Source organism: Apteryx rowi, unplaced genomic scaffold (genome assembly GCF_003343035.1).
Source record: "Apteryx rowi isolate R43461 unplaced genomic scaffold, aptRow1 scaffold_92, whole genome shotgun sequence".
Lineage (NCBI taxonomy): Eukaryota > Metazoa > Chordata > Aves > Apterygiformes > Apterygidae > Apteryx > Apteryx rowi.
This window is the reverse complement of record NW_020451227.1, coordinates 776,472-796,081: the sequence shown is the minus strand read 5'-3', so window position 1 is coordinate 796,081 and position 19,610 is coordinate 776,472. Positions and strand designations below refer to the sequence as shown.

At 42.1% G+C, this 19,610-nt stretch overlaps 1 protein-coding gene across 15 annotated transcripts in view; it reads right to left on the bottom strand.

The window, feature by feature from the left end:
- Window positions 1-16,949, bottom strand: part of NABP1 (nucleic acid binding protein 1) — a 73,235-nt gene extending 56,286 nt beyond the window's left edge. For 8 of the 15 annotated variants that reach the window (XR_003257857.1, XR_003257858.1, XR_003257869.1 and 5 more), the window contains exons 1-4: window positions 16,908-16,949; window positions 16,466-16,537; window positions 15,006-15,078; window positions 14,673-14,739 (exon numbers count right to left, since the gene is read on the bottom strand). Coding sequence is in view for 2 of the 15 variants with exons in the window: in XM_026091712.1 (XP_025947497.1) it covers window positions 14,673-14,739; window positions 15,006-15,078; window positions 16,466-16,537; window positions 16,908-16,918 (223 nt within the window). In the remaining 13 variants the exon portion in view is untranslated. Of the gene's footprint in view, window positions 1-408; window positions 644-8,257; window positions 13,096-14,672; window positions 14,740-15,005; window positions 15,079-16,465; window positions 16,538-16,907 lie in introns of those variants that run through there. The other 7 variants (XR_003257866.1, XR_003257863.1, XR_003257864.1 and 4 more) reach the window with 3 other exon arrangements.
- Window positions 16,950-19,610: the final 2,661 nt, after the last annotated feature.

Sequence of the window (19,610 nt, the reverse complement as noted above, 5' to 3'; positions counted from 1 at the left end):
TTGAAAGAGCCAGTCCTAAAGGTGCAAGGGACAATTCTGATATTGTAGTTCTCCTTCCTGCAGAGTTATTCCTCACTCATTTACAAAAGCATAATTTGACTTATTTTATAAACCACCACCTCAAACCGAAACTAAAATGACCAAAACCATTCTCATTTTCCATTTGCAAGACTCCTCAATGCTTTTTATAAGAGCAGAAAAATCATTTGTTTCTGTGCTGGGGGAGAGCGGACTTAGTTTTCTCCAATACTAATCACTCCTGTCCTTGCATACAGAGATATAAACACAGAAGCTAGAGATCACAAAGAGAAAAAATTGATCACTCTAGATTTATTTATTGCACTGATTAGAAGAAAAATCCATTTTAAAATAGTTCGATCTAGCCTGGAGTTAAAATCAGAGACTCACCTGCCTGTTTCCCAGAAGAGAGCAGGGCTCCCCTTTGCACAGCCAGGAGGAAGGGCAGGCAGAGACCCGCTGCCTCCTCTGCTCCAGGCTCGCACTCCTGCAGCTCTGGGGGCCTGGGCTCCAAGGTTAGGGACCGGCCGTCCTTAGCGCTGGCTCTCCCACGGCCCTGGCAGCTACGAGGAGGCACGGCATACTCTGCAGGCTTCAATTACAGGACAGGCAGGTTTACATGACACTGAAACAAGGGCACAGTGTGGTGAAAATCCCTGGGGTTTCTGAGACCGCAAATAGAGGAGATGTTCTAGACCCACGTGGCATCAAGACCCCACATACATCACGAGCCTGATTTCACTGACTGCCTTGAGCTTCCCTTAAGCACACAAGCGATCAGCCTGATGACACTACAAAGGCCGCAGCACAGATGTGTTTCAGCGAAAGGCTAGGCCTTAGGCATATACACTCACTGCTCAAGGTCTGTACTATGGCTCTTCCTCCACCTTTGCTCACCCCATCCACCTCTGTCTAGGGCTTCTGGAGCTGAGACCACCATGGTGGTATATATCATGTGAATAACCAAGGACTTGGAGGAACACTCTAAATACCCCAAAGCAGAGTACTAAATGATATTCTGAGAGGTGAACAACTACTAATGCAAGCTACTCTTCCACCAGCCACACTATCCATTCCCTGCCCTCAAAAACGCTTGTAGCTATAGATATTTCCAACCCAAGTCTGGTAACACAAATGCCAGTTATCACCTTCACAGGGTCCCTCTGGAGGTAAGTTACAAGGTGAGACAGATTCTATGCTCTGGTATTAAGAAATATTGTAACCTTGATTTAAACATGTATTTTGTTATTCAGCTGTATTTCCCCACATCTTGGCATTTCACTGAAAGGGACTTTACTAGGCACATTTACAGTAGATCAAAAAAGAAATCAGTTGGTTTTATTCAAAGCAGTATAATTCTTACAGCATACCACTCCCTGATTTTCTTGAATCAGAAAAAAAGTATCACTTTTTCTAACACATCATTAGGTTTTTTTCATAATATGAATTTGGAAATAAAGTCAGAAAATCACTTCTGCATTAGGCTAAAAATATTACAGCACAAGAGGGCTGAAAGGATCTACTATGTTATGAAAAGAAATGTACCAGTAGGATTACAATTCCCCTTGCAATCCAAAGCCACAAACAAATTGTCCCTGCAGAGAATGTATTTTCACTAAAATTATAGGACTAATACTGGTCCATAATAGCAAATTGACTATATATCAATACAGCCAATACATGATACATAACTTCAGTTACTATGTAGTTTTATTTTGCATTGCAACACACCGCATTGTGTCTGAATTGTACAAGACAGTACTGAACATACTCCCTGCCCCAAACAGTCTAAAATGACTCATGAGATACCTCAGATACAGGGAGAGTGATGCAATCATATTGCATAATACACTACTTTAAAAACATCATCTTCTAGCAGATGGTACAGCATCAGCAGACACCACAGTGATGGGTCTTAGACACAGTCTTCTGGCAGGAAGAGTCTGACAAATGGTGCGGAGAAGCTTGTGTGAGACTGACAAAGAGGTGGGTGAGCTTAGGATTGTGCAAGGGGTCACGACCATGAAGCTGATACAAGACAGAAGTATCAGAGAGACATGCGGAGTCTGGGAAGCCCTTGAAGATGGCAGCGTAAAAGCTGAACTGGTAGAGCCACAAGAGTTCAGACAGAAAGGGATACATTCAGCATAACTGGAAAAGAAAATGGCTCAGCAGCCATGTTTCAGACAGACTGGGGAAAAGAGGGAGGAGACTGCTGAGGAAAAGGATGAGTCTGTAGTAGTTCACGCAGAAGAGTGCAACCCAGCTGAAAAGTTTAACTTTGGGGCTTGAGAAAAAAGGACAAATCTCAGAGAATGGAGAAGGAAATCATCAAGTCTGAGGCAGGGCATAAATACGCGGGACAAGCTAGCAAAGAGCTGAAGAACTTGGATGAGGACATTGCACCTGTCTCCACAGGTAAAGGCAGGGTAACACGAGGATTCAGGAGCTCAGTTTTGGCAACCTGCATCAATAACAAAACATTTAATGGAACTTGTCAGACAAGCCGCAAAGCAAGGCTGGAAGCAAAGGAAGACAAAATTCATCTATAGGTCTATTTTAACTGAAGACATGAGAGCAAAAATAAATCAAAGTAAGAAAGGGAGGTGCTGATAATATTGCCCTGTGGAAATGATGCATATCTAGACATACAACTATTTTAGTGACCTCCCTTTAATAGAATCAAGTATTATTGCTTAGACACCCTGAACAGCAAATCCTTCTAAGGCCATGAAGACAACCAACAAATCCGTACCCTATCTTTATCCCTCAAATGTTAAAAGGGATTAAAACATTATACACTGTTGCTGTGACTAGACACCCATAGTTCTAGTTTGGTGTTTTATACCCCATCTTACAATGCAAGTCATCACACTGACATTCAAAAGAAATACAATTCCACAAAGGGCTGAGCTGCCAGATGTCAGAGAAGCAGATATACCCCAGGAAGTCTGCAGAATATTTACAAAGCAGTTTGCTAAATTATACAAAGGGGATAATTTGCAATGTAATGGTGTGTTTGCATTCTGAATATCTGATTTCCTGTTCAACAAACTAACCTAAACACTCCCAACCAAATGAAATGTAGACAAGACTTAAAACGTTTGAAGAAAAGCACTCATCCAGAAAATTAAGGTCAACATGGAACAGATGGTGCCTCTGAAAAATGCGTCTTCAACATTTATCTTTATGTAAAATAAAAATCTTTTAAAAAACTCCAGCTGTTTGGTGACAGTCTTACTTGAAATATTGAATCTTGCACTCCATGGATAATAAAGAAGCACTAAAAAATTACTTCAAAATACTAAATCTAAATAAAGTTCTCTGAACTACTATGCAATAAGATTTTTGTGGGCATGTAAACACATATCAATAAAAGTTAGATTCAATCGCTTCTGTAGTGACTATAAATATTGCAAGTGCTCTCTGCATTTCCATAAATATGACCCACTACTCCCAAGTGAAAAGCTTTTTCATTTGCAGCAGTCAGGAAAAAAAATTATCCTTTTTTCTTTATCAAAGTCTTTTGAAAGGCTGAATTTGAAGCCCAGTGCACAGGGAGCTGTGAACAACTTGTTACAATGATGCATGAAATGCGTTCTCCAGCCTCAAAGGATTCAATCAAYGGGATTGCAGAAGGATTGGCTGTTATACTGGAGGGCAGGCAATGTCATACATACCTWGGGACAAAAAAAAAAGGGGGGGGCGGGGATCTAACTGGGCAGGCCTGTGAATTACTTTGGTTATACAAAAATGAGCTGGAACAAGCCAAAGTAATAGAGATAGACATGTCAAACATCAAATGAGTAATAACATGCTAGAGACAAATCAGAATTATATTAAAGAAATTGAGTATTGGCATAAGCAGCAGTGTACATAATCAAACCAGAAGATGAATAATAGGCTGAGGAAACTTATGCAGGACAGAAGGTGAGCACTCTCCATTGCTTTTAGCGAAAACCTTGTTAGGATAGATAAAAGAGGGAGCAGTCAGAGAAAAGACAGAACTGCACAGCAGAGATCTTTCAAGTTTACCTGAAACAACAGCAGAACCACAAGAGAAAAAAAGTTCACATATCCTGGGCCAAAGTGAATCACTTATTTTTGGAGGAACAGGAAACACCTGCAATACTAAAAATACAGTCCCCAGGACACCTCTTCCCATGCCTCACTGACAGAGCACCCTAATGACAGCCAGGATCCTCTGAGAGGCCACTACCTCTGATCACAGGCTGCACACACCATTCGAATCCCTTAATTTAAATTCCTAGGGGGCCACTCCAACACCTGGACTGAAAAAGTAACCTGTGGTAACAATTGCAATTTACCACCTTCTGACATCAAAACACTTGAGGCCCTAGAAGGATCTATTTTCTCATACCACCCACAAAAATGCAAAATTCACCTGGTGAAAACAGACTGCTGAAGTACATCCACAAAAACACAAGGTAATTACAGATTTACTACTGGTTCCTAATTGTTTCATGGTCATTAGACTTCCCATAAAGTAACCATTATCAATGCACCTCTTTTTTTCCAAATGAAGTTTCCAGCTATTTGCATACACTAGGAAGACAGATTTTTGCAACTTAAATTTTCAGCTAAAACGTGATGAAGTTGCACAGGCTTCTGCAAATCCACTTTGCTAAAGAAGCTACAGGAAGTTTATTGCAGCAATTTTCCAAAGTTGACACATCCTTTTTATTGGCTTTGTGATACTGACTTATTTATGTTTTGGGTTCTGCTTCCTCTAGAAATTACTTCTGATTCCCCGCACTAGTGAGGAAAATAAGCTCAGCAAGAGCATTTAGACTCACTGTCCCTAGCAATGGGCCCTGTCATCAGTAAAGCACAGCCAAAATGGAACTCGACTGCAAGTACTGGGGAAGGGCTTTCAAGAGTGGCTTTTACAGAGGTGTTTCATACTTTAAGGTCATCCTAAACCACATCATAGACAAATCTGATGAGCAACAGAACAAGAGCAGCTCACTGTAATCATACAAAGGGCACAGAGTAGCTCAAGCTCTCCTTCTCTCCCTACTTAGGACTTAAAAAAACAACAACAAAAAATCTCATCTTTTTCTCCCCCACACTTTTTTCTTTTTTTAAAAGAGAAGGTTCTGTTGCTTTTATCAGACTTGTTGCATAGCCAAGTGCTGTTGCTGTATGTAGAAATGTCTGCATCAGGCCTCAGTTCACTTTTTCTAAAAATAAGTCATTAATTTGTTCCTCCAGCACCTGGTGTTTAAAGTTATTTTCTTGGCAACTTCTGTTCTTGACATTTTTCATATTCAGTTGAAGTCTGACAGCAGTATTGGTTATCCTTCTCTGCCTTGCTAATAATTGGTTGATGACATGCAGCTGGGTTTCTCATAATTAAAAAACCCATTTRCAAAGTTTGCATTAGGTGATCTGAAAAAAATAGAGCACTCCATTCAAAGGTTAAATAAGTAGGCTGCAGAGCTCCATGAAAATATTGCATAATTTAGAGATAAAAATAGTTTTGCTTTATTCAAGCAAAACAGGATAGCTAGATTTTTACTGCAATCAGACTAAACCTCATCTCTCCAAGATACATGCTCAAGTTGATTACAGAAAATTAAATTTAGTATTAATCAACCAAGGAAGGAGGAAAGTACAAAATTAAGCTAATGCATAAATCAGAAAATAATGAGGGAAACAGGATAAATCTCCATAGTTGCCCCACAACAGAGTCAACTCCCCCCCCCAAGCCATTCCTGACAGATATTTGTCCAACTGTTTTTAAAAACTGCCCACAAAGAGGACTCCACAAGCTACCACCAAGGTACTCCAAGGCTCTACTATCCTTATGGCTAGAGRTATTTCCGCAGCATCTTCCAGCTACCTTTGTTTTCCAAGCAAGCATGAATGCACCTCAGAGGATGGCTCCTGCACCTGTCCTGGTTTGAACGCAGCAAAAGAACCAGACTGAAACACGAGTACTAGACAAAATAGATTAATTTCTAATAGTTGCGCTTTCTGCCTGGCAGAATTTTTGCCYTTTCATTACACACTAGAAAATGAAGCCACCTAAAGGTCTTGGTAGCACTAGTTTCTAGGCTGCCGGATGGCATCGCCATGCCCTGCAGCCAGCCAGCAGATGGTGTTGCTGTGTACCAAGCCACTGCTTTCCATCGACGCAGCAAGAGGCACCGTGAACCAGCGCTGCATGGTAGGGACAGCCTTGTCCTACCGACTGCAGGGACACCCTGGTGTCCACAGACCCCGTACAAGAAACYGGCACTGCGAGAGCTGGAGCTGCACCACTGAAGCGCAAACTCAAAGTGATGCCTGCTGGAGGCTGGGAGGGCCTGGGGAGCAGCGAGCTCTCCCGCGGCCCCCGCGCCGTCAGCAGCGGCCAAGAGCAGCCACTTCTTGGCCGYGGCCCCGTGGCCGTCAGCAGCCTGCCCGCCAGCCCCACACATGCAGCAGGCTCCTCCACCTYGCAGCCCGCAGCAAACGTGCCAGGAGCCGGAGGCCTGAGCACTGCCAGCCCCGCGTTTACACAGCTCAGCAAGGGCAGCCCGGCTGATAAAGCACAGCACACCTGCAGCTCTGGGCAAACAAGAACTGTGGCGCTCAGCACCTCTGGAGAAAATAGCACACCCAAATGCCTAACCTTAAGAATATGTATTTGTACATTTTCTCTTGATTTAGAAAGAAAAATATACACACTGGTTGTGTGTGTGTGCGGGGGGGGGGGGTTCAAGTCTTTCAGTGACTTCAACACAGCATTAAAGTTCTTCATAAATTTTGAATTCAGCTTCCAATAGATGTGCCCTGCCACCTCAGGTACTATTCTGGTTTTACAGATAAGACATTACTGCCTGCCCAGGATCCAGTCCAGAATATGCTTATAATCAGCGGGTGCCCTTGGACACCATCACCACGTGGTCTAAGCAGAGCTGGGATTAGAACTACAACTGCAAAGTGGTTCCAAATTGCCAAAATAGTATTTTTATAAGACTATTTCACTCACTGGCCATGRACTTCAAGACAGCTTGGTATAAGGCCCTGCTGTGACACTTGGCAGCATACAGCTACACTCATGTTTTCAGAAGGTCTCAGTTAATGATACTTTAAGCCAGTTTTGTCCTTTATTTGCCAACTGATCTAATACATAGTAGCTAGTCAGCCCCAGAGTGACTGCACTGCTTTGGATTTTCCATTCTACACAGTGGATATCATTCCACATAAACTCATATAGGAAGGAAGCATTTAGCTCTGAAGTTATATTTACAGCAGAGAAAAAAATTATTTTCTCAGCTCTGATAAATCCTGATGTTTTTCTCCTTCCCTAATCTTGCTCCTGTGGAAGCTTACAAATCAGGACAGTGTTTATCAGCTGGGGGATGGCAGCTTGGTTTAGGTGAAGACCTTATTACTGTGTTAATTTCTCCTTGAAAAAAGGATCAGCAACTTAAAGAAAATAGCTAAATGAAGTCCTTAAATAGTCCCCTTAGTCATTTCCAAATCTAGTTTCTAATCCCTTTGAACTCCATTCTCAGCAATTTAGTAGGCAGCTGATTTGGGAATAATTTTTTTCATCTCAATTACAAGACACCATGTCTTGTATATACATACACACACACAAATGTCTATCACCYAGAATAGGTTAAATTCTAGGTGTATAACCTAGAATAGGTTAAAAACATAATATTCACAAAGGGCTATAACAATTTAAAATTCTCTGAGACTGAGAATAAAGGAACTAGTACATGATTAAGGTCAGAAAGTGCACCTCTGAATGAATTTTTGAAGAGATTTGCTGCGAATGTCAACCCTAGTTTTCAGGCAATTGCCCTGACTTGGTTTGGCATGTGTCTTCCAGAGGGAACTCTTTTTTTAAATGAAGCAAAGTTTCCTCGAAGTTTCCCCCCTACAACTAGCTCTAATCTCCCTAATTTTCTGAAGCAAACAAAAGCACACCAGAAAGACTGCTGAATCAGCCAGGCACACTCCCCCTGGAGGGTCTGGGCTCTCTCCGCTCTGTAGTCCCAAATAACGGCTGTCTTCCCCTCACACAAGATGGGGCAAACACTACATTCAGAATTATCAGTAGCAACTGAACTGTTCAAATAACTGAGAGAGGTGAACTCCCCCCGAGGCAGGATGTCAGAGCACACAAACACAGGGCCTGCCTGCTTCCCCAACACCTGAGATTGCTGTTCTGGTGGGGGACACACACCTCTGCTCRCTGGCAAACAAATGCAGCAGCTCTGAGCAGCAGGGGCCATGCAGGGACCACCAGCCTGGCATGACTCAGATAGTCTTCAGACCTTGCTGAAAACCCCTCACTCATCTCAATGTCAGCAGTAGCTCCACCAGCACTTGGTCCTGCAGGCACTCTTATGCTATCTTTACAATCACATCCAGGCCCTTCCTGGAGGTGGTCTCTGCAGTTTCGTTAGATGCTGAAGGATGGRGGGTTACTGGAGAAGCGCTGCCTGCTCAGCCCTAGCCACTCCTCTCCCCATCCCCACACGATGGGGGCATGCCCCAGGCCATAGTTACTTTAGCACAGCCCAGTTGTTGCCCCCTYGCCATTTAAGAGGGCCTATGGAGCTGCCTGGTATTGCTGGTGCTTTCTTCTGAAGGCAACCACTGAGCTGGGCACGCAGCCTGTCCCTGGGCAGGGAGGCTCCAGGCCACTCCGAGCAGGGCACCCTGTCAAGGCTGGCCTGGGTCTCGTTGCATCCCTACATTCCCCGGCAAAGAGGGCCAGGCTCACCCTGCAAAACAGGACAGCCGGGGGGAGCATCTGGATTATGCACAGCATCAAAACAACCAGCACCAGCACAATCATCAGTAGAGCCTCATCATAGTGGGGACAGGGAGTCCAAGCCCTTTAATCACCTAGGTAACCTACACTGGGGCTATACTAAGGGAAGAAACTCCTCAAGTCAATTCCAAAAGCCAGCCACTTGGAAGACCTGCAGGGAAAAAGCACTGCACCACACTGAGGCCCCCTCTAAAACACTGCCAGAGACTCCACGCAGCACTGCAGAGAACTGCTTGGCTCAAGGGTAAGAAAAAAGCAGTATGTCTGGAATGGCAAACCTACAGACATCCRAGAAGCACAGAAAGAACCAGGCAACTTGTAATATGTGAACTACTAAGCTGCCCAGGGTAACATTTCCAGAAACAAATGAAAATTCTTTGCTTCTACTAATTCTCAGGTCTAAAAAGGCACTTTAGAAGCTGATGAAAACTGCCTTATAAAATGGATAATCATCCTTTGTTTTTGGACATTAGCTGCAGAGAGCAACATAACATGGCCAGGTCATTACCTAAACACAGCTATTAAGGCCCTATGCAAAAATTTAAGGACACTGATAAGGTACACAGAACAATATTTTTCTACTGAACATTCCTCTGGTCTGTGAGCAATGCATGCCTTAACAGCGTGTGACTATTTGACATCTTTGCAACATGCTGCTAAGGGTGCCATCTATGCAGAGACCGCACTGAGGTAGAAAAGATGTTTCATAAAGTCCTTAGCTTTGCACAAAACCCACTAGATGCATATACTCCTGCTGGAATTTGTGTTGCAGAATAACACCATTTGAGTACACATGGCTGCCAACAGCCACATTTTTAAGACCAAAGCTACTTAAATGAGTTATGAAAGCAGTAATTATAAATCACAAGCCTTGGTCCACCATTTATGTTTGCTACCTACCGTACCTTCCCATTTTTACTGTAGGTGTACATGCATGGTCCTAGCACACATTCCAGGTTAAGACAGTGTTTAACTACAGGATTGCTATTTTAGAGCAAGACTTAGATCTGCTTTTGGAATTCACAGGGAAAGATTCATGCCGAGAAAGGGCAGAAGTAAAACATGAAGGACTTCAGTAGACATACAGCAAAACTCACTCCACTGCCGTATTGCTGAAGTCTGCAATATTAGTGCTTGTGGTGGGCAAAAGGAGAACCAAGATGTGACGAGAGCTGGGTCTGATGATTCAAGTGTATTGTGACTGCTCACTTGCATTTCAAAGTTGTGCAGTTTGTATCTGGACAAGTGAACCCCTCCCAGAATTCTTCATTTACCAACTTGCATTATCTAGAATAAGACTACACTAACAGTCTTACCTTACAAATGTCTTTTCAGGATATTCTGTAAAAGACATTCCCTGACTTAAGCACTGGGTCCCCATGAACTGGATTATAGTGTCAGAGTAATGCATGGCAACCGCTTGTTTACATAATGACCAAGAAACTTTTGTAGAGACTCTGGTCACCAAGGTGGTATGCTCCAAAGAGACGTAAGGCAGGCTCCCAGATGCCTTTGCAAGATGAGACCTCACTATCATGACAGTGATAGCTCTGAGGGAAACAAATTTCTTGTCTTAGATTCACTGGAAGATCAGAGGGCCTTCAAAAGCTACAATGATAACATTTACTTTAAGTCCATGCGACTTTTCAGGGCACAGATTTCCCCTGCAAAGAAGTAAAAATTTATTAATAAACGGAAACAGTTTCACAGAAGAAATAGGAAGGCAGAAACACTACTAACCTTGAAAACATGAAGACCAGCCTTCTTGCTTTTTTCCTCCCAACTGTAGATCATTCACTTGGCAGCAAACATTTAAATCTTGTGCTGTTTATCAGCAGTAATCATTTCACTTTATATTCTGTATTTGTGAAGAGGTTTTCTGTTTATTAAAGTTTAATAAAGCTCAAATGCATAGAGCTGCAATCAGGTGCCTCCATACACACTGAAGCAGAGTTCCCCACTGCTTCAACCTCATTTATGTTGTAGAGAAGTTGAGATCACCAGAATTTGAGACCCATGACTGATAAATCCTGATGAACACAAAGTCCCCACTATCCTATCACTTGCACCATTCTTTTAATACCTTTACAGTTACTATTGGAAAGCAGGGCTCTCATACCATACCTCATTTACCTTTAGAACACATCATTTATACTTTACAGGTTTAGAAGTCCTCTTGGTCGTCTTCTCACAAGCACATCAAAAGTCTTAATATACACTACAAAAAACTGTTCCCTGCATCCAGACTCTGTACAGGACTTTTTTCCTTTAAATAAGTAGGCAGTTTAAAGTCCCTGAGTTACACATCACCTCCTTATACCATTTCTCCAAAACTCATTGCATGTTTTACGGTTTACCAGTTAGCACTGTTCTTCCTTAACAGCGCCAGTGGGTGACCTCATGAGGTGTTCCACTTCATGCTATTTTTTGTTCAAGACAAACTTTGCCAGTTTCAGCTAAAAGTAGGTATCAGGGTAGCACTTCACCAGATAAGAGGCAAACAGCCTTCAGGTGTCTTGGCACACAGGCCTCTCCAAACCTCCTTTCAGAAAGTTCTTGTTGCTGCTGCTTGCTTTTAAAAGAAAGCTCACTATTTCAGACTGAACAAGGAATCTTCACCAATTAAAGGCAATTTTCAACAAATCATCATGATACCAGAGTATCAAAAACAGAAATACCAAATGTAAAATAACTTGTAAACATCAGTAACTTAAGAGTAGATTCAATTAACATGAATGACCACAAAAAAAACTTGCATTTCAGAAGTAGCCTTTTGCCATGAAATCTTTATGGCTTGACAGAAAGAAAGTTAGATTTGTTTTTGAGAAGATTTAGTGCAACTTTTATTTGAGAGGTCAGCTTTAAGAAACAGATGAACCCAGTATGTCTCCTCATAGCTTCCAAACTGTTTTTGAGCCTGATCTGAAGTGTGGCACTGGACTCTATTATCTAGAATCAAGGCATTTGTAATCTCAAAAATAAAACTGCAGTTATTTTGCTCAGGGGAGATGGCGTTTTGTAAGTTCTTTAAGGGATAATTCATATAAAACAGAGGAAGGAAAGCCTAGCAGCATTGAAAGTGCAGCCATGTGCTCAGCCAGTGCCTTTGCAATCAACACATACAGCTTGTTCTAATACATAATTGATTTGGAAAAGTGAATAAAGGAAGGAGAAGTAGGCAGTCTCAATAAGATTCAGAACAGTGTTTGAAAACAGTTCTTGAAACTCGTTCCTTCCTGGAGATTCAAAGTCCTGTAAAGTAATTTTGGGCTTTTACAGCAGAACTAGCTACTAACAGCTTATTCTCCAACATCTTTTAATTTAAATCCTCCTATTACTGCATGCAGAGCAAGAATGAATATCCAAGCCTCTACCCAAAAAAAAAAAAAAAAAAAAAAAATCAATGTGGCTTTCCTTGACAATGAGATGGTATATTACGGAGAGATTTTCTTTAAGTATTCTAGTCCAAGAAACAGCATACACCTTTTTGAAATCAGAATTCAAGCTTCAAGACACTCACCATAACTTCAGCTTTCATCTGAGTTGCCCATTCACTGATACAGGAGACACCACTAGGTGCTGGCACTGGTTATTTCCTTATACTTATTGCTTTTACAAGCTATTTTCATTTCAAGGACACCTAATTCATAAGGACACCTTTGCCCCTCTTTCACTTCCCTTCTAAAACTATCAACTTCCATTAACTCTAATGGAAGTCATATGTGTGCGCATAGGACATTACAGACCTTTTAAGGCTATATGGCTGACCAATAGAAACAGGAAAAATACATACATGTAACCAAATTTCTTCCATTTACCAAAGGGCGCTGAGTTTTAATTGAGACTCTTCAAACTGTTATCCTTTCTTTTATCCACTTTCTCCCTCTGCCCCTTTAACTTATGGGAAAGAATCACTGTGCCTCCGCAAACAAAACAAGAGGTCACATCAAGTTTGCTCTGTAGACCAAAAGGTAAAAAACAATAATAAAGGACAAACTGGTTCACAGTTAACCATAAATAAAAGTGCAATAAGTGTTCAAGTAGAGTGTAGAGTTTAAGCAAGCTGTAGAACCACATTTGGCATAGTCATCTTTTAAAGGCTCTGCGTGGGTCCCTCCCATTACTGACAGTAGGGAGAGGAGGCTGAACACTATTAGCTGTTGCTGGATTTACAGGTCCTCGTCCATTGCCTCTCCCGCTACCTGCATAAGAGTGGCCATGATTATACGCAAATGGGAATCCACTTGATTCAGGTCCAGTTTGCAAACCATTTCCTAAAAAGACAGGAGAAAGGTCATCACAAGTTCCATTGACTGAAATCACTGCTCCCCCATACAAGTTTGGCAATGGGGGTCACACGGACTATGCAGCAACTAGCAAACCCTGCTCATTAGAACAAGGAGGAAAAGCCCCTCTGGCTTTTCAAGACTCCAAATCACAGCTTACCTTTTTCCCCTCCAAAAATAATCTCCCCCACTGTCAACTAAAGCAAAAAGGGCCACAGGGAGTTGCATGCTGATCCTTTGAGCAGGAAAGAGACAGGAGTCTAATGAAACCAGACTGGCACTTTCAGACACATGCACTGGCTTGCACACCAAGATGTTCCAGAGACACAGCAGGGCAGCAGTAATCAAAGAGGAATGAGCACAAGGAAAGCAGGCTGCCCATTGTGCCCTTCCTCACTACCAGACACACAGGCAGAGAAAGAAAGCAGTCTTTTGTGAAGTCCAGCCACAAAAGTGACTCAGCTAGCACTAAGCTCTCATGAGCTCGAGCCTTGTAAGCATCACTGCTGATGTCATGCCGGTAGCTGAAAAGGCAGAAACGACAACAGGAAGCAAGGGGAGGGAAGGGAGAGAGAAGAGGAAATCATTGCCTTTAAGAACTACACAAAAAGCAGGAAGAGAAAAGCAAGTTTCAGAAGGCATGCACACTCTCAGGGAAAAGGTTGTCCACCACCCAATGCAAGGACATCAAGGAGGTGGCTACCCACCAACTGGGCTGAAAGACTGCTCGCCTCGCCCTGGCATAAGGAAAGACTGGCCTCAAAGCACTGCCCTTCTTTGCTCAGAAGCACTTATTCTCAAAGGAACAGAAGGGGCTCATAAGAGAAGTAAAATAAGAGAAATGATAATCATTTTGCTAAAGAGGAAGCAGACAGTCATTGAATTAAAGTGACATGGACCTTTTTAACTCTAAGTTAGACATCAGCTTGCTGTCATCCACCAGCAGAGCTTAGCTACACAACAGCAGGCTTTGAGTCTGGGCATCATGTAGGCAGGCCATAACTAAGGTTCCCTCTCACACCCACTCAAGTCTTTGAACCATTTTCTTATTTAAGTCTCATTGCTTAAACACAGCATGTCACAAAACCATGAAGTCAAGTCAGACTTTAGAATTTAAATTACCACTGCTTCTGTTTGAGAGTTACCCCAGGAGGAAAGCCATGATAATTAGCAAGACTAAAGGTAAGTCACTTTTAAAGCCATGGTTTCAGGTGGTTAAAAAATAAAGTGAAGCCTGATACCTCACTCTACAAGCAGAATTTCAAGCGCTGCAAGAACTTTTCAAAGCACCAAAACAATTTAGGATTAGCAAAGTCCCTTTACACGATGCAGGCACCTTGGACAGTCTGACCTCTTCCTCTTCTGGGAACAAATCCTGAAGCCATTACCATTAACCATGAAACGATCATGGTTATATGCTTGCAATTTCAGGTCCCAGTTAATCTTTTAGAGCATAGTAGAGTTTTGCTCTAGAGTAGAGAAGTCCTTAAGATCAGATTTTTTTTATTCCCATTAAGGATTAAGTGTTTCTCATCCTTTCACTTCCACAAAAGAAAAAAACTTACCCAGTGGCCCGAAAGTACAAGAACTCATATTACTTGATGCAGAACTATTATTCTGTTCACCCTGTGCCTTCAGAGGAAATGTAAAAAAAAAACAAAAAAACAAACATGGATCAGAGAGAAGCTTTGCAGTTTTACAGAAAGAGACTGAATTTTTCCTGTGTTCCTATAGTGGCTAGACATGAAATTTATTTACTACTCTAAATACTGTCATTTTTATCTACAAATCTCTTGAAGTCTATTTTTCCAAGAGAGTCACATGTCTTATCATAGACTAGTGTTAAGTATTCAGACCAAAGAACACTATACCAGATGCCTCAGACAAGTTTAACATACCAGTTTGTTCTGCCCCAGGTGTTCCGAGTTGGGCTCACTGAAGTTTGGCACTTCTGAGTATACCATGCAGAATCTGAGGAGAAATTAAGATTATGAGGAAGCTTTAAAGTCATTTTTAACAAAAGAGTTCTTAACTCCACAGCTCAAGAGCATATATTCTGGAATATCCCACTACCAAGAAGTCACTAATCCAGATTCCAGTTCTTTGGAGATTATCTATAGGTATTAAAAGGCTTTGTTAGCTTTTAGATCCCTTCAGTCTTGGGGGTGAAGCTGACACTTCTTCCTGGTGAGGGTTCAGTCAAGCAGGCATTTACCCTAGGAAGGAAAATGGCTGAAAGAATAGAGAAGTGAAGGGCTCTCCTTCCCCTCTTTCACCTGCACAATCTTGTCCAGCACCAACTCACAAGGTCACCTGAGGCCCAGAGTCACCCAGCCTGCTCCCAGACTGGGGCTGCATTAGATCCCTAGGGAAAACTGAAATACGCTCCCATGCTATAGAGTGCCTCATTAACATAACAGCACAGAGGAGTCCAAAACAGGGAATGAAATTCAAGGCATCCTTTTCCATTTAAGGGGACTCTTAAAGAACAAGCCCACTGACTAACCACATTAAGGCAGAGAGGAAGAAAGATTTGTATCATGAAACAGCCTGGACTCATTAAGCAAAAATGCAGCTCCCACTCCCTGCTGTAAGGGAGGATCTAGATGAGGACTCACCTCAATCCAACCTGTTGGAGAGTAAACCCACTGCATGACACTTCTGAGGCAATGACTTAGCAAAGAAAATCTGCAAGGCATTACTCTCAAAATCCAGCTGAGCATGAAGCATTTTTGAGCCATCCAAGAAGAGATGGCCACCCCACAGACCTACTCCCCCGACTACAATGGTTTTTGCCACATTGTCACAGTGGAAGTTCTTTTCTGGTTTTCCTATTGCTTGTGAAGTGCATTACTGAAGGTTTGTTCCAACTCTTCCTTACTAAGGGTCACCTCCTCACTTTGTGGACAGTTTAAAGAAGGTTTTAAGAGGCTTGCTCCTGTTTAGATAACATTCATCCAGGTTCCATCCACCTTCCTTCTTTGCACTGTTCCTCTCAAGCATGATACACACAGGGCTTCCACCAAAATAAAGGAGTTGTTCAAACTGAGTCATCAATGCAGATTAAGGCCCTTGTCATTTTATACACTTTCCCCCCTCTAGGAAAAACCCAGGTCTGTGTCATGATGGAGGCTATTTATCCATATACACACTTAGAAAGGTCCCTCCCAAGTGGGCTGGAGCTCATTACCAGCGCAAAGTGTGTACAATGCAGTTGCCTGTACTGTATCTATCCATGACCAATCAAGACATTTTTGGTGCCCTAACTTCTATTTAGGAAGAGCCATCATATCTTATACTTACCACAATGCTCTGATGAGGATAGGACATACCACAAGTACAATCACGCAATACTTACTCCCCAATTTTATGCAGCTCGCCTCCTCGTCCTGTGTAAAGTGTCAGGCATCCTTTCCACAGAGATGCATACCTGGCCAAAAAGGACAGACAAAGCAGTCTTCCTTAGTTAACGAGAAATATTACTGCTGCAAGAGACTGAAGAAACATGCTGTCTTCAAGGATTAAAAAGTATTCCATATCAGTGTGAATGGTCAAACAAAAAAACTCACAGATCCCAAGTGTGTTCTACACACTTTTTACTGCACTAGAAGTTTACAGATCCCCATTTTTTATACTTCTAGCAAAAAGTATTGGAAGCTATGTTAACTCATCTGGGAATTCCAGGAAAACAGCCAATTACTTTGAGATTTGACACTCCTTCCCTGGCTGGAACAGCCCTTTTGGCAAAATGCCTTTCTTCTGCAGGAACAGTCAAGAGCAATATCCATGTTACCACTCACTGACAACTCATTTCTGCAGCCTTCTACACTTTTGGCAGGAGCTAGAAAGAAGCCAGGAAAAATTACCCTTGCTCATTGGAGAATATACACATTCAGCAGCATTATCTATATGAGAAAGTGTTTAATTTTTAGTATAGGTCTTTACTAGATTCTCTTTTAAAAAAGGCCTCAGCAAAATTTGACGGTCATGTTCTAAGTGACATGCAGCAATGTAATGAAATCATTTTTGAACTGGGGAAACAGTCACTTATGAGGCAGTCCATGACTGCGCTCTGCTTTTTTTTTTTTATAGTGGCACTTGACTTCAGGCACTGGAATCTGAGTTAGGCAAAACCTCTAGTAGAGTTGTTCCTTTCAATGAGGAGCACAACGTATGTGAAGAAAATGTTACAAAAAATGCAGATCAGAAACCCAGGTGCAGCACAAGGAAGCTAACAGGAACAAGAGGTGCTGGTCTTCCAGCTAAGGAAGAAGGCCCACCAATTGCACTCCCAGAAGTCACAGATAATCTGGACAAGTCACCACTTCCTTATGCTCCAGGTCTATCTCTGGAAGCAGATAACCAGCATTCCTCCTCCCCTTTCCTTATCTACTGTGAACGGTCCTGCCTTACATAGAGCCCAGAACAGACAGGCACCAGGGAGGACTCAGGTCTGCTAAACAGGATTACAATGACAACCTTTTCTGCATTTCAGCACATATACTACAGTATCTACAGTTATAGTGGCTTTACCATCTCAGGAGTTATCCACCTAGAAGCAGCATCAATGCGCTTCACTTAATACTGCCACCTTTTACTTTAAAGAAGATCCCATCTATGCCTAACTTTAATATCCAGCTAGTTGGACAGTCTTGTTGCAGAGTGCAAAGCAAAACCACCACCAGCAGGCAAAAGAAATAAACCAAAGATACATTTACTGGGATGAGACCCAGTAAATCACAGGATTGAGAACCTCATAGAAATCCAGCACAGTTACCCCACTTACACAAATGTCTGTTCCTTTGCCCCAAAAGGGTACTGATTGTAAAACATTAAACTCAAGAACTTGTATTTAGAAATATTAACAGCAGCAACTTTCTGTAAATGAATGAATCGGCCAATCACACAAATACACAACAGTGTCTGCTTCTGAAGAGGAACACATCCAGATCTTGAAATTCAGCAGAAGGCAGGTCTGCACGTGGGGCCTAGCTAAGCTTTAGTTATTTACAACAGTGAGCATCCTGCACAGGAAAAAGGGTCAGGATTAGCCTACGTAGGTGAAATTTACCTATACAATGGCAGTGTCATGCACTCAGCTTAATCCTATTTAAGTATAAAATTGAAAAAGAAAATACTAGGACAGAAATAAGTTAGTGTTCAGAGAACCTTGTATGCCAGTGCGAGCGCATTCTTTAAGATGAGAGCCAAACTAGGATATATTTAGTTTCTGCCATTTTATTACACAGTCCTAGAGCAAGTATGCAATTCGTGTAAATGAGGGTGATTTAGCCATCCACAAATAATACTGATGCCAGTTCACAGCTCTGATTCATACAAGCCAAACAGTCTCACTTTTTCACATTAAGGAATGCACTGACCCTCCCAGCTGCTGTACTGAAATAACACAGCAGCTACAGTAAACCAGTCTCAGAACAGAGTATAGTAATACTGCTGAACAGTATCACTTTTAATTTGTTTCAGCGCCATCTGTGTGCAACGCTTCGTGTTGGCCCAATGCTCTGGTTTAATCCTATGCATTTCATCACCCCAGYGCTCCACGTGCTCTCCAGGCAGGCAGGATTCCCCAAAACCACCTCTGCTGAGGAGTCAATCTATTCTGTGGAAAACTACATTTGCATAGGTGGAAGCAGCTGTAGTTTTGGTGGCAGTGGTCATCCAATTTCATTCCAAACCCAGAAACTCAACTCAAAAAAACAAAGAACAACTAGTATAGCTCAGTTCTTAGCTCCATTGAATAAACTTTTACCTACTTTTTGATAAAGACAAATTAGAAGGACCTTTTATATACATTGCTGCTCCAGGCTCTCCTGGAGTGCTGGAGACCAAAATACTGGTATAATGGATTTCTAAATGCAACTTGACTGGTATAAAGAACCCAAATAAAAGTGACTGTCACTTTGCTGCTGACAATCTAAGCGACATGGAAAAGGATTTTTAAATTCCCTGTATTTTAAGCTAACATTATGTCTTCCTCACAGCCAAGAAACAGAGTAACGTTTTTTTAAAAACTAAAACAGCACTCCCTGAGATGAATTAATTTCACCTGACCAAAGTAATGTATTTTACAGCGTAGCACTAGCGTGAATTTCTACAGTGAATTTGGAAAGGTTCTTGTCATTTCTGTTAAATGCACTGCAATGAAAAGCAACTTTTCTGTGTTAGAAACATTAATCATTCTCTCCTTCCTTTAAGGGCTGACTACTAGAATAAAGAATTGCCTGTAAAAATAAGACCATGATCTCGATTTCCTCATTTGGCTTACAGATCAAGATGACTGTTGCATTTCTCCCCAGAACGAGTGTTTTCCCAGGGAGCTTTTTTTCAAGCCAGAATAAGCCTCTTAAATACCAGCTCATTACCAAAAAAAACCCCACCAAAACCCCCCAAACCCTGCTAGCGTGTATATTCGTGCCAGGCACGCCGCGGGGTGGGCTGGCAAGCGGCCTCGGGCGCCGCCGTGTCAGCCAGGCGCCGCGCGG